General features: G+C 50.3%; 1 protein-coding gene across 1 annotated transcript; it reads left to right on the top strand.

Moving 5' to 3' along the window:
* The first annotated feature begins 3757 nt into the window (after window positions 1-3757).
* On the top strand, window positions 3758-12087 carry RNF183 (ring finger protein 183). The gene is made up of 2 exons (XM_060608960.3): window positions 3758-4130; window positions 11245-12087. The coding sequence occupies exon 2, from the start codon at window positions 11282-11284 to the stop codon at window positions 11852-11854; it is 573 nt and encodes a 190-aa protein (XP_060464943.1). The 5' UTR covers window positions 3758-4130; window positions 11245-11281; the 3' UTR covers window positions 11855-12087.
* The last annotated feature ends 108 nt before the right edge of the window (window positions 12088-12195 follow it).

Genomic DNA, 12195 nt, shown 5'->3' with positions numbered 1-12195 from the left:
TCATCACCCAGGCTTCTGATCAACTGGCTACAGATAGATCGGAGGTTCTCACGACCTTGGGTTTGGTTAATTTGAACGTGGCTCGCAGAACTCAGAGAAGCATCCGCTTATCCTTACGGGCTTATTATAGAAGGTATGTAAAGGCCTGTGGCTTTTATCTCTATAAAAGCTGCAGATGAACAGCCCGATGGAAGAGGCGCATAGGGCAGGCAGGCCACGTGGGACGGGGCATGTAGCCTCTCTGCCCTGTCCCGGCACTGCCCTGTGTTCATCAGTCCAGAAGCTCTCTGAACGCCATCCTTTAGGGGATTTATGGAGGCCTCACTAGAGCAATGTTTGACTAAATCATGGCCACTGGCAATTGAATTCCATCTCTAGCCCCTCTCCTCTCCCAGGGGGTGGGTGTTCAGGCTGGACTGAAAGTTCCAACCCCAAGATTACAAGGTTGGTTGCCCTGGCAAGGAGCCACCTTTAGGTTGCCTGGGCGCTTTCCAAAAGTTTTCTCATTCACATAACAAAGACACGTTTAGTGTTCCCATCACTTAGGAAATTCCAAGGGATTTAGGAACTCTGTGCCAGGAATAGAAGGATCAAATGTGTATTTCATGTTATAAATCTCCATGTCACAGATGTCTTTTGGGCACGTCCGAGGAATTATATTATTAGGTCAAAGTGTACGAACTTCTTCATGGTTTGCACGAATGCTGCCAAACCAGAAAGCATAGCTTCCAAACTGTCAAACACAAAGCAGATCCTTTGGGCTGAATCAGTGTCTTGAATCTCCACTAACCTTGGTTAACCAGCAGTGAAATTTAAAAGCAGGGAATTGTAGAGCTGACAGGGACCTCAGGCCTTCCAGGCACACCTGAGTTCCCTCTGTCTCCAGCTCAGAAAGAGGAAAATTTCTTAGAGATCTTCCCTAGGGATTGGCAACTTTCTGGAGTCCACAGCTTTAATTTCACACAATTCTAGGCTAATCTAAATCCCGCATTTTGGCATTTATTTTTCCAGCTAATATATATTTTTTAATGTTTGTTTTTGAGAGAGAGAGAGAGAGAGAGAGCAAGCGCAAGCAGGGGAGGGGCAGAGAGAGGGAGACAGAGTCCGAAGCAGGTTCCAGGTTCTGAGCTGTCGGCACAGAGCCCGATGTGGGGCTTGAACCCACAAACTGTGAGATCATGACCTGAGCCAAAGTCAGCCGCTTAACCGACTGAGCCACCCAGGTGCCCCTCCAGCTAATATTTATATATTTAAAATGAAGGGATTAGATCAGCAGGGGAATGGTTGGGTAATTTATGACTCATTCAATAAAATACGATGCGGGGCGCCTGGGTGGCTCAGTCCGTTAAGCGTCCGACTTCGGCTCAGGTCGTGATCTCCCGGTCCGTGAGTTCGAGCCCCGCATCGGGCTCTGTGCTGACAGCTCAGAGCCTGGAGCCTGTTTCAGATTCTGTGTCTCCCTCTCTCTGACCCTCCCCTGTTCATGCTCTGTCTCTCTCTGTCTCAAAAATAAATAAACGTTAAAAAAAAAAATTAAAAAAAAATAAAAAAATAAAATACGATGCAACCATTACAAAACTGAAAACAAGCTTTTTAGGTACTAATCCAGAATGATATTTCAGGTGCATTGTTAAGTGAAAAAGGCAAGGTGCAGAACAGTGTATATCATGTGCACATTTGCGTAAAGAGGAGGAAAAGAGACACATAGACGTTTTACCAAAGGAGTTTTGTTTGCGCAGCCATAAAATTTCTTTGGGAAGATGCAAAAGAAACTGACAGTACAATACCTTAATTTTCAAGGGCACCTGGGTGGCTCAGTCGGTTAACTGTCCGACTGTTGATTTCGGCTCAGGTCATGATCTCACGGTTCGTGGGTTCTAGCCCGCGTCAGGCTCTTCGCTGACAGCATGGAGCCTGCTTGGGATTCTCTCTCCCCCTCTCTCTGCCCCTCCCCTGCTCTCTCTCAAAATAAATAAATAAAGTGAAAAAAAAATTTTTTTTTAAATAACCTTAATTTTCAGGGCATTGAGGTGGCTGGGAGAAGAACACAACATTTTCACCACAAAATCAAATCTTTCACATGAATATGTTACCTATTCTAAAATAAAATAATTTTAGAAACATAAAATGATGAAACCAGGACAATTGATTACAATGCCAACCAAAGACATTTATGTAGGGGTGTCTGGGTAGCTCAGTTGCTTAAGCGTCTGACTTCAGGCTCAGGTCATGGTCTTGTGGTTCGTGAGTTTGAGCCCCACATTGAGCTCTCTGCTGTCAGCATGGAGCCCGCTTCAGATCCTCTGTTTCCCTCGCTCTTTCTCTCTCTCTCTCTCAAAAATAAACATTATGAGGGGCGCCTGGGTGGCTCAGTCGGTTGAGCGGCTGACTTCGGCTCAGGTCATGATCTCTCAGTCCGTGAGTTCGAGCCCCGCGTCGGGCTCTGTGCCGACAGCTCAGAGCCTGGAGCCTGTTTCGGATTCTGTGTCTCCCTCTCTCTCTGACCCTCCCCTGTTCATGCTGTCTCTCTCTGTCTCAAAAATAAAATAAACGTTAAAAAAAAAAAATTAAAAAAAAAAATAAACATTATGAAAAATTTTGAAAAAGACATTTATTTATTTGTTTATCCTCCAAAGCCTATGGAAAAGGTCAGTAAAGGAATAAAGTTAGAGGAGTCTGAGTACACAGACCGTGAGGGGGCCAGAAAAGGTGTCTTACACTGAGGAGAGGGTAAGGCAAGGGCACAGATTTCAGAGCCACATTTACAGGCCCAGCTATTAAGTGGTTCTCATGAGACCTTGGGCAAATAAATCCCTTCTTTGCTTTGAGCTGCAGATTCCTTATCTGCAGAAGAATAAGGAAGAGTCACGGATTTTTCTGTGTCCCGTATCGCCAGGCACTGTGCTCCCTGGGATTGCTGGGGGCATTCGCCGTCACAGATCACAGCGTTCAGTAAAACACCCAGAAAACTACCATTATTACTTTTAATGATAGTGGCGGGTTTTTTTTCCCTAGCGGACTGACAAATCTTAAACTGAGTCCCTTTAAAAAACCAGTGTCCTTTTTTTAAGTTGATGTATTTATTTTGAGAGAGAGAGAGGGCATGAGCAGGGGAGGGGCAGAGAGAGAGGGAACCCCAAGCAGGCTCTTTGCTGTCAGCACGGAGTCCGACGTGGGGCTTGAGCTCGTGAACCGTGAGATCATGACCTGAGCTGAAACCAAGAGTTGGGTGCTTACCTGACCGAGCCACCCAGGCGCTCCCCAAATCAGTGTCTTATTTAAATTTGAGTTTCTCTAATTATAAATGAGGTTGAGCAGTTATGTGCGTATCCCGTCATGTTTCCCTTCAGCGATCTTCCAGATCCTATCGGCATAAGAGCCGTAGTTAACATTTCCTGTGTGCCGTGAACCCTCCAAGTGGTATTTCATGTAATCTGCAGATCAAGCAGGTAAAATTATGATGCCCATTTACAGGTGAGAAAACGAGGCTTAGAGAAGACTGTTTGCTCGCCTCTACTGCTAGTGAGTAGAGTCTGGATTCTGAGCAAGGACTTGACCCTCAGCCAGACATCTGACTTGATTGACGCAGTCTCTTCACGTTTAGCTTAAATAATCGCCCCCTGATTGTTTTTCTGTTGGATGATTTGCCTTTTCCTTAATATTTTGCAAGAGCCCCTTGTATTTCGGTTTGTAGGGGCCCAGGGCGGGGTGGGGGGGGGGTAGTTATCTGGGCTGAGGGACAAGTGGCTTCAGAGATATCCTGTCTTCCCTCCAAGTAAGGTTGGGCAGGAGTCAAGGCTGAACAGTCAGTTGTGGCAGGAAATCAAGACAGAGCAGAGGTCTGCAAGGGTGAGGGACTTTGACCCCCTCAGAGAAAAAGCTAGAGTGACTCACAGGCGGAAGAGAAAACCAAAGCTCCCAGGCTGTCCCCTGTGAGCGCCGACAGTCCAAAGTCATCAGAAGGAGGATGAAAACCAGAGCCTGGTCAGGAGCTGCCAGAGACCCATGCAAATGAGGCCCGCCCCCCACTGCCTGGAAACCAGGCCCAGAGAAGTTAGAGCACAGAGCACACGCTGCAGGGTCCGCACTGGGGACAGGAGGAGGAGGCGGAGGGGACTCTGAGGAAGCAGGTAAGGACCAGAGAGGGGCACGGAGGGACGGGTGGGACACAGGGTCCCAGAGCCCTGAGAGGCAGTGCCGTCGGCCAACGTGAACGCTGCGGCCTGGGAGGAAAGGGCTCCTGGGACCATCTTTCAAGCTCAGCCCTTCTTCAGCTGTGAAGTCTTAAGCCACTTGACATTCTTTTTTTCTTTCTTTTTTAAGCCACTTCACATTCTGAGCCTTGGCGTCCCTACCTATAAAATGGGTATAAAACTATCATACTAATTTGGGGCGCCTGGGTGGCCCAGTCAGTTAAGTGTCCCAGTCTTGATTTCAGCTCTGGTCATGACCTCACAGTCATGAGATTGAGCCCCAAGTCGGGCTCTGCTCTGGCTGCGGAGCCTGCTTAAGATTCTCATTCTCTCTCTCTTTCTCTCTCTCTCTCTCTCTCTCTCGGGGCGCCTGGGTGGCTCAGTCGGTCGAGTGTCTGACTTCGACTCAGGTCATGATCTCACTGTTTGTGAGTTCGAGCCCCGCGTCGGGCTCTGTGCTGACAGCTCAGAGCCTGGAGTCTGCTTTGGAATCTGTCTCGCTCTCTCTCTGCCCCTTCCCTGCTCACGATCTGTTCTCTGTCTCTCAAAAATGAATAAACGTTAAAAAAAAAAAAGAAGCTTCTCTCTCTCTCCCTCTGCTCCTCCCCTGTGCGTGTGCGAGCGTGAATGCATGCGCATGGTCTCTCTCTCAAAAATAAACAGTAAAAAAGGAAGGAAAGGAGGTAGGGAGGAAGGAAGGAAAGGAGGAAGAAAGAAAACTGTCATGCTAACCATACTGAGCCCCTGCTGTGCTTTGCTGGGCACATGATAGATATTATCCCTTTCTCACAAGGCAAGCCTCAAAGGCGGGATTATTAGCTTATTTTACAAAGAAAAATGAAGCTCAGAGAGCATAAGCCACTTACCTAAGACCACACAGCAAATAAGTCTGGTTCCAAAGCCCATACACTTTCAACTTCCGATCCTGCTTCCTTTCACAGGGTGGTTTTAAAGAATCCAATGGCCTTAATCAGATGGAAAAAAGTTGTAAAAGACCATCATAAAATCGAGATGTGAGTTGCTACACTTAGATCCTAGCCAGGACCGAGACCCTTCGTAAGCTGTGAAGTCCTGTAAAAATGCTAGTTCTTAACTCTCTCCTCTTGAGGGCAAAAACTTCGGGGCGACGCTACAGGCAGTATCTGGCTGACTTGGTCACAGACCACGGTGATGCCTTTGGGGTGCTGTCTAGGACTTACTGCAGCTGAGATGCTCTGCCTTGGGGGTGGACACACCGACACAGGGCCGGAATCTGTCCTAGAGAGGCTGGCCTCTGACCTGCTGATCCTGGAACAACAGTGGGTGTCTGAGGGGACCCTGGCAGATAAGGGCCCAGGCGCTCATGCGACAGTAATCATTCCTACTCTTGAATGGCCTCTTACGGCTTTGGCCATGGAACTTCAGAAAATGTAGGTCTGCTTTGGGGGCACGGGAGAGGTCTTTAAGCGTGGTAATAGAAGTTCATTGTACTGTAGTAAAGGTAGAGTTCTCAGACGAGAGGGCGCCCGGGTGGCTCAGTTAAACATCTGACTTCAGCTCAGGTCATGACCTTACAGTCTGCGAGTTCAAGTCTCGCATCGGGTGAGCTCGTGCCCTGCTTCAGGCGAACATGAGCCCCAGATGAGCCGCATTTCTGTCTCTCTCTCTCTCTCTCTGCCCCTCCCTCAGTTTCTCCCTCTCAAAAAAAAAAAGAATTTTCAGATGAATTAAAAAAATTTTTTTTAATGTTTATTTTTGAAAGAGAGAGAGAGAGAGAGAGAGAGAGAGAGAGAGGGAATGGAATGTAAATGGGGGAGGGGTCGAGAGAGAGGGAGACACAGAATCCAGAGCAGGATCCAGGCTCTGAGCTGACAGCACGAACCACGAGATCATGACCTGAGCAGAAGTCAGCCGCTTAACCGACTGAGCCACCCAGATGCCCCTCAGATGAGAGAATTTAAGACAAAACAAAAAAAACACCTATAATCTTACTCCCAGAGATAACCATTGTTGACATTTTGGTGTTTGTTTTTCCAGACAATTCTTCCACTGCATACATATATTGGATATACGGTCATGATAGGGTTTTATTACTGTTTCTTTTTGCTTAATGGCATCACAAACATTTCCACATTAATAGATGTTTTATCACATCATTTTAAAGGCTGCAAAATGTCTCTTCACGGGGATAGAGCAGAATATCTTTAATTGACGTCCCACTATTGAACGAGTAAGCAGTTTTCCATACTACGCTGTTAGAGCTGTGCTTCTACGGGCATCTCTACAGTCAAGCCTTAGCAGAAGTCCTTGATTATGTCCATGGGACAGATGCCCAGTGGGGTACCTTCTTTTTTTATTATTGAGAGAGAGAGAGAGATAGACAGACAGACAGACAGAGCACAAGCTGGGGAGGGGCAGAGAGAGAGAGGGAGACACAGAATCTGAAGCAGGCTCCAGGCTCTGAGCTGTGAGCACAGAGCCCAACAGGGAGCTTGAACTCACGAACCGCAAGATCATGACTTGAGCCAAAGTCAGACGCTTAACTGACTGAGCCACCCAGGTGCCCCAAGGCCATGTACATTTTAAGGCTTTGATAAGTACTAAAGGTCTGCTTCATACACACTCTGGAATTCAGAGCCCCTCAAAGCTCAACACAGAACCTTTTTCATGGCGAGGCTTGACCTTTCTCTCAAATCCATTTGCAGGGATAATGCCAACCGCCTCATACGTAGTCTTTGCCGGATGCCAGGCTCTAAGAGCCTTCTCTTCTTAAATTTTTTTTTTTTTTTCAACGTTTTTTTATTTATTTTTGGGACAGAGAGAGACACAGCATGAACGGGGGAGGGGCAGAGAGAGAGGGAGACACAGAATCGGAAACAGGCTCCAGGCTCCGGGCCATCAGCCCAGAGCCTGACGCGGGGCTCGAACTCACGGACCGCGAGATCGTGACCTGGCTGAAGTCGGACGCTTAACCGACTGCGCCACCCAGGCACCCCAAGAGCCTTCTCTTCTGACGTACTACTTTCAGCCTCCTTTTCCGAAGAAGACATTGAGGGGGCACCTGGGTAGTGCAGTCGGCTAAGCAGCTGACTCTTGATCTTGGCTCAGGTCATGATCTTTTGGTTTGGGAGTTCGAGCCCTGACTGGGGCTCTGCGCTGACAGCGTGGAGCCTGCTCGGGATTCTCTTTCATTCTCTCTCTCTCTGCCCCTACCTCGCTTGTGCTCTCTCTCTTTCTAAACTAAATAAACATTAAAAAAAAAAAAAAAAGATATTGAGACACAGGTGAAGCAATTCAACTGGGATCACAGCCCTAATAAGCAGCGTATCTGGAGTCATGAGCCTGAACAACATGGTTCCAGAATCTACGCTGTCCGCTGCTTTTTGGAAAGTGCCTTTGATTTCATCTCCACAGACAGTTCTTCCTCCATCCCTTTGACCTTCTCTGCCATGGCCTGGCCTACATCAAGTGCCACCACCCCAGCCTGGTGATAAAGTCCCTCATGGTCTGCCATTTCTACTCTGTCCTTTTCAGTCTGTTGTCTGCTCTGCAGCTGGAATGCTGTTTTTCTTCTTCTTCTTCTCCTTTATTTTTTTTTTAGAGAGAGAGACAGCAAGCAGGGAAGGGGCAGAGAGAGAGGGAGACACAGAACCGGAAACAGGCTCCAGGCTCGGGGCTGTCAGCACAGAGCCCGATGTGGGGCTCGAATTCATAGACCCTGAGATCATGACCTGAGCTGTAATCGGCCGCCCAACCGACTGAGCCAGCCAGGCGCCCCTTCTTATTATTTTTAAAAATATTTTATTTTTAAGTAACTTTTACACCCAACATGGAGCCCGAATCCACAACCCAGAGATCAACCTTCTACTGACCGAGCCAGCCAGGCACCCCTACAACAGTGATTTTAAAGTGGAAATTGGAAAAAAATAACAAAATAAAATGGAAATAGGATGAACACCCCCTCCCCCCTCCCTCCAAATGAAATCCAGATTAGCTCCCCAGGGCCTGGGGCTTTCCCTCTGGCTTCTCCGGAGCCATTTTCCTGCTCCAGCTCCACCCACGACACTCAGTCACCTCCTTTCACTTCCTGAATCTGGCAGAGGCTTTTCTCACCTTGGGGCTTTGTACTCATTGTTCCCATGGCCCCGGAGTGTTCTTCCTCCATGCCGCGCGGCTGGTTTCTTGTCCTTCAGACTCAGCTCTCACACCACCTCTTTGAAGAAACCTTCCCCGGTGGTTTCCTAGGGAGCCTGTTCCCTAAACCCATTTTCCTTTCTGTCCTTTATAGCGTGCAGTAAAATGGTAGGTTTAGTCATTGCCCACTACTCATTAGTCAGCTTTTTCCCTCCTAGCACTCTAAATGCCCTGAGGTCAAAGCCACGCCTCTTTCATTCATCATTTCCCCAGTGCCCAGCCGGGGCACGCGCAGTGAGGGCTCAATAACTTAACTGTAGGGGTGCCTGGGTGGCTCAGTCAGTTAAGCCCCCCACTTCGGTTCAGGTCATGATCTCATGATTCGTGAGTTCGGGCCCCACATCAGGCTCTCTGCTGTCAGTGCAGGGCCGGCTTCAGATCCTCTGTCCTCCTCCCTCTCTGCACCTCCCCCACCTGCGCTCTCCTTCTCTCAAAAATGAAATAAACATTAAATGACTTAGTAACTGTAGAATGGATGAATGGTCCACAGGGGAAGGCATTATCCTTGGTAAACTCTCCCGGCTTCGGCCAGGACTGTTCCATCCCCCTTCTGCATACCTTTGTTTCCTCTTCCCTTCGCGGAGCAGTGACAGAAGAGAGAACAGCAGGAAGCTATGGACAAGAGAGTGTAAGAAGGTTTTGCTTCAGGTCTCAACTCAGGGCAGATGGTGTCATGTGAGGCGCACAAGGGAGACTTGGTTCCCCCCCAAGCCCTGTGCGTGGTTCCCGGATTGCCACGAGAGACTCCCGGTGCGAGGAATCCCCGGGCCAGATGCAAACACTTACTATGTAGTTAACAACACGCACCCGGCAGGTGAACTGATGGACGAGTGTTGTCTTTAAGCAGCAGCATAGTGGTGAGCTGGAAGCTCTAGTGTCACCACTGGGTGACACCACTGATGAGCTGGGAGACCTTGGGTGAGAGTCACTTCTTGCTTCCCGTCTGCAAAGTGAGTGGTTAGGATGGAGAAATGGTTCTTAAACTTTTTCTTCCCCTCAGCAGCTCCACTCAGCTTATTCAAGCGATCGATATGGGAAAAGCCAGGTGTTTCTGGTTGAAATGGGGAAGCGGGGCTGGAACTGTCCTCCTTCCTGGCTCCCCCTTTTAAGTCCCCAAAGGTGGAGAGATGGCCGGCCTTTGGACTCTAAGATCTCAGCGGTCAGTGCCTGCCAGGCTGGTTGTCTGTGTTCTAAGAACAAAGATGGCAGCAAGACTTGCATGGTTGCAGCTACCTGGGCACATTAAATGATCAGCAAAGGGGGCGTCTTGGGGTGCATGAGTGGCTCAGTCGGTCGGGTGTCCGACTTCAGCTTGAGTCATGATCTCACGGTTCGAGTTCAAGCCCCACATTGGGCTCACTGCTGTCAGCACAGAATCTGCTTCGGATCCTCTGTCCCTCTGTCTTTGCTCTCTGCTTCTCCCTTGCTGGTGCATGCTCTCTCAAAAATAAATAAACATCAAAAAAATAAATAAATAAATAAAAAGAAAGGAGGGCACCTGGCTGGCTCAGGAGGAGGCGCACACGACTCTTGATCTCGGGTTGTGAGTTTGAACCTCACATTGGATGTAGAGATTACTTAAAACAAAACAAAAACAAAAAACTTAAAAAAAAAAAAAAAGATCAGAAGGGGACCAGAGAGGATGTGCAGAGATTTTAGACTGTGTAGCAGGTGAACATCGTAGCAGCCAAAGGACAGGGGAGGCAGCCCCTTTGTGTGTGGAGGAGGCTTTGGCCACTTTAGGAAAGAAATGGGGGCCCGGGAGAGAAGCAGCCCAGAGGCTCACTTACCCCCTCCACAATCTAGAAAAAGGAAATTGCCACCCCTCCCTTCCCAGGTCTTGAATCCCAGGTCTTGAAGAGACCGCCCACAATCTTGCAGACGCTTGGCTTCCACGGTTGACTGTGTGCCACGCCCTGGGGGAACTCTGGTCCCCCACCTCCCCACTCCACCACCCAGGCGGCTCCGTGGCCTTTGCCGAGGGCAGGTGTGCTCAGGAGGCCGCAGCCCGGGCCCCCTGGCAGCTCCAGGTGCTGTGTGTGCTGCCATGGAGACGGGCCCGGGGGTTGGCTGCTGGTGGAGGGAAGGCCGTCTCCCGAAGCTTTGTGGATTCAGGAGAGGGAGAGACGGGAGCCTCAGGTCCTTCAGGTAGTCTGCCCGACCTAGTGCCAAGGAAGCCCAGGTGGGTGCCCTGAGGTTTCCCGGGACAGAGGGAGGGAGGAGGAGCCAGGAGAGGCCAAGTATTGGGAGGAGGCTCTGGAAGGGCTGATCTGGGGACCTGGGTGTCTCTAAGCTTCCAGGTCAAGGGGAAAAGCCTCGCCAGGGCCCCCCTTGCCGGGCCAGTGCAGTGCCCTGCGCAGACTGGGCAAATGGGCTCTGGAGGGTTGGCCCGATAGCCCAGTGGGAGGAGGGAAAGAGGGCCTGGCATTTGTCACCAGAGGGACAGACCGGGGGATTCACAAAGGCCATCTCTGCACGCACGAGTCAGGGATTTGAGGCCACAGGGAAGGAAGTATTTGCCCTGTAACACAAACCACTGACTGGTTCCACTCCCTCTTCCTGGAGTCTGAGGAGCTAAGGGTGATCACATGGAACACAAGGCGTACTTTATCCGTGTCCAGAGCCAGGGTGCAGTCTCCTCCAGGGGCAGCTTGTTAACAGTGGGGTAGCTCAGGCCTTTGCCCTGATAGAAGGCATGCTGCAGGAGCCCCGGACTTGGCAGCTTAGGAACTGGGTGGTCTGGAACAAATTGCTGAGTTTTTCATCTGTGAAATGTGGGTGACAGTATCTTTCAACAGCACACAGACTCCTTGCCTAGGGCCAGGCACAAGGATGGGGCTCAATGGGTGTCCCTTTGCTCCTTTGCCCTTTCTGCCAGGACATTCCTCCTAGGCCTCGCGGTGTCTGATCTGAGGATGGCCGAGCAGCAGGGCCGGGAGCCTGAGTGCCCTGTCTGCTGGAACCCCTTCAACAACACGTTCCACACCCCCAAAGTGCTGGACTGTTGTCACTCCTTCTGCGTGGAATGCCTGGCCCACCTCAGCCTGGTGACTCCAGCCCGGCGCCGGTTGCTCTGCCCCCTCTGTCGCCAGCCCACGGTGCTGGCCTCTGGGCAGCCTGTCACGGACTTGCCCACGGATACTGCCGTGCTCACCCTGCTTCGCCTGGAGCCCCACCATGTCATCCTGGAAGGCCACCAGCTCTGTCTCAAGGACCAGCCTAAGAGCCGCTACTTCCTGCGCCAGCCCCGGGTTTACACGCTGGACCTAGGCCCTGAGCCCGGGGGCCAAACTGGGCCCCCCCAGGACGCAGGCCCTTCCCCCAGGTCTCTGCCCATTCCCGTCCCCAGCCACTACTCTCTGAGGGAGTGTTTCCGCAACCCTCAGTTCCGGATCTTTGCTTACCTGATGGCTGTCATCCTCAGTGTCACCCTGTTGCTCATCTTCTCCGTCTTTTGGACTAAGCAGTTCCTTTGGGGTGTGGGATGAGCGTTGCTTCTGGACAAGGAACCGAGTCTTTCCTGACTGCTGCTGGGGATGGGGACCGCAGAGCCTCATTTGGGGTTGTCTTCCTTTGTAGTATTGTTCCTTTTTGCAATCCGGGGATCAGTAAGGCCAGGTGTTTGCTTCTGGGAACAGTCCTACTGTAATGGGAATATTTGAAACCGAAAAGGCTGGGAAAAGGTGTGAAGAGACCCCTGGGTGTGAGCCATGGGCCAAGAAGGGCAGAGAAGCAGACCTGGCACAAAGAGCTACGTGGCAAGTTGTGCTCAAGGGCTGGACGATGGTATCCGGGAGCTCGACCGGCCCAGAAAGGTGCATTTCTCACT

This window comes from Panthera onca, chromosome D4, assembly GCF_046562875.1.
Source record: "Panthera onca isolate mPanOnc1 chromosome D4, mPanOnc1 haplotype 2, whole genome shotgun sequence".
NCBI classification, from domain to species: Eukaryota; Metazoa; Chordata; class Mammalia; order Carnivora; family Felidae; genus Panthera; species Panthera onca.
The sequence above is the reverse complement of the archived record's forward strand: the minus strand, read 5'-3'. Positions and strand labels throughout refer to the sequence as shown.

What these genes read in the sequence shown, in the direction of transcription:
- RNF183 (XM_060608960.3), top strand. Translation starts at nt 11,282, where the DNA reads ATGGCCGAGCAGCAGGGCCGGGAGCCTGAGTGCCCTGTCTGCTGGAAC.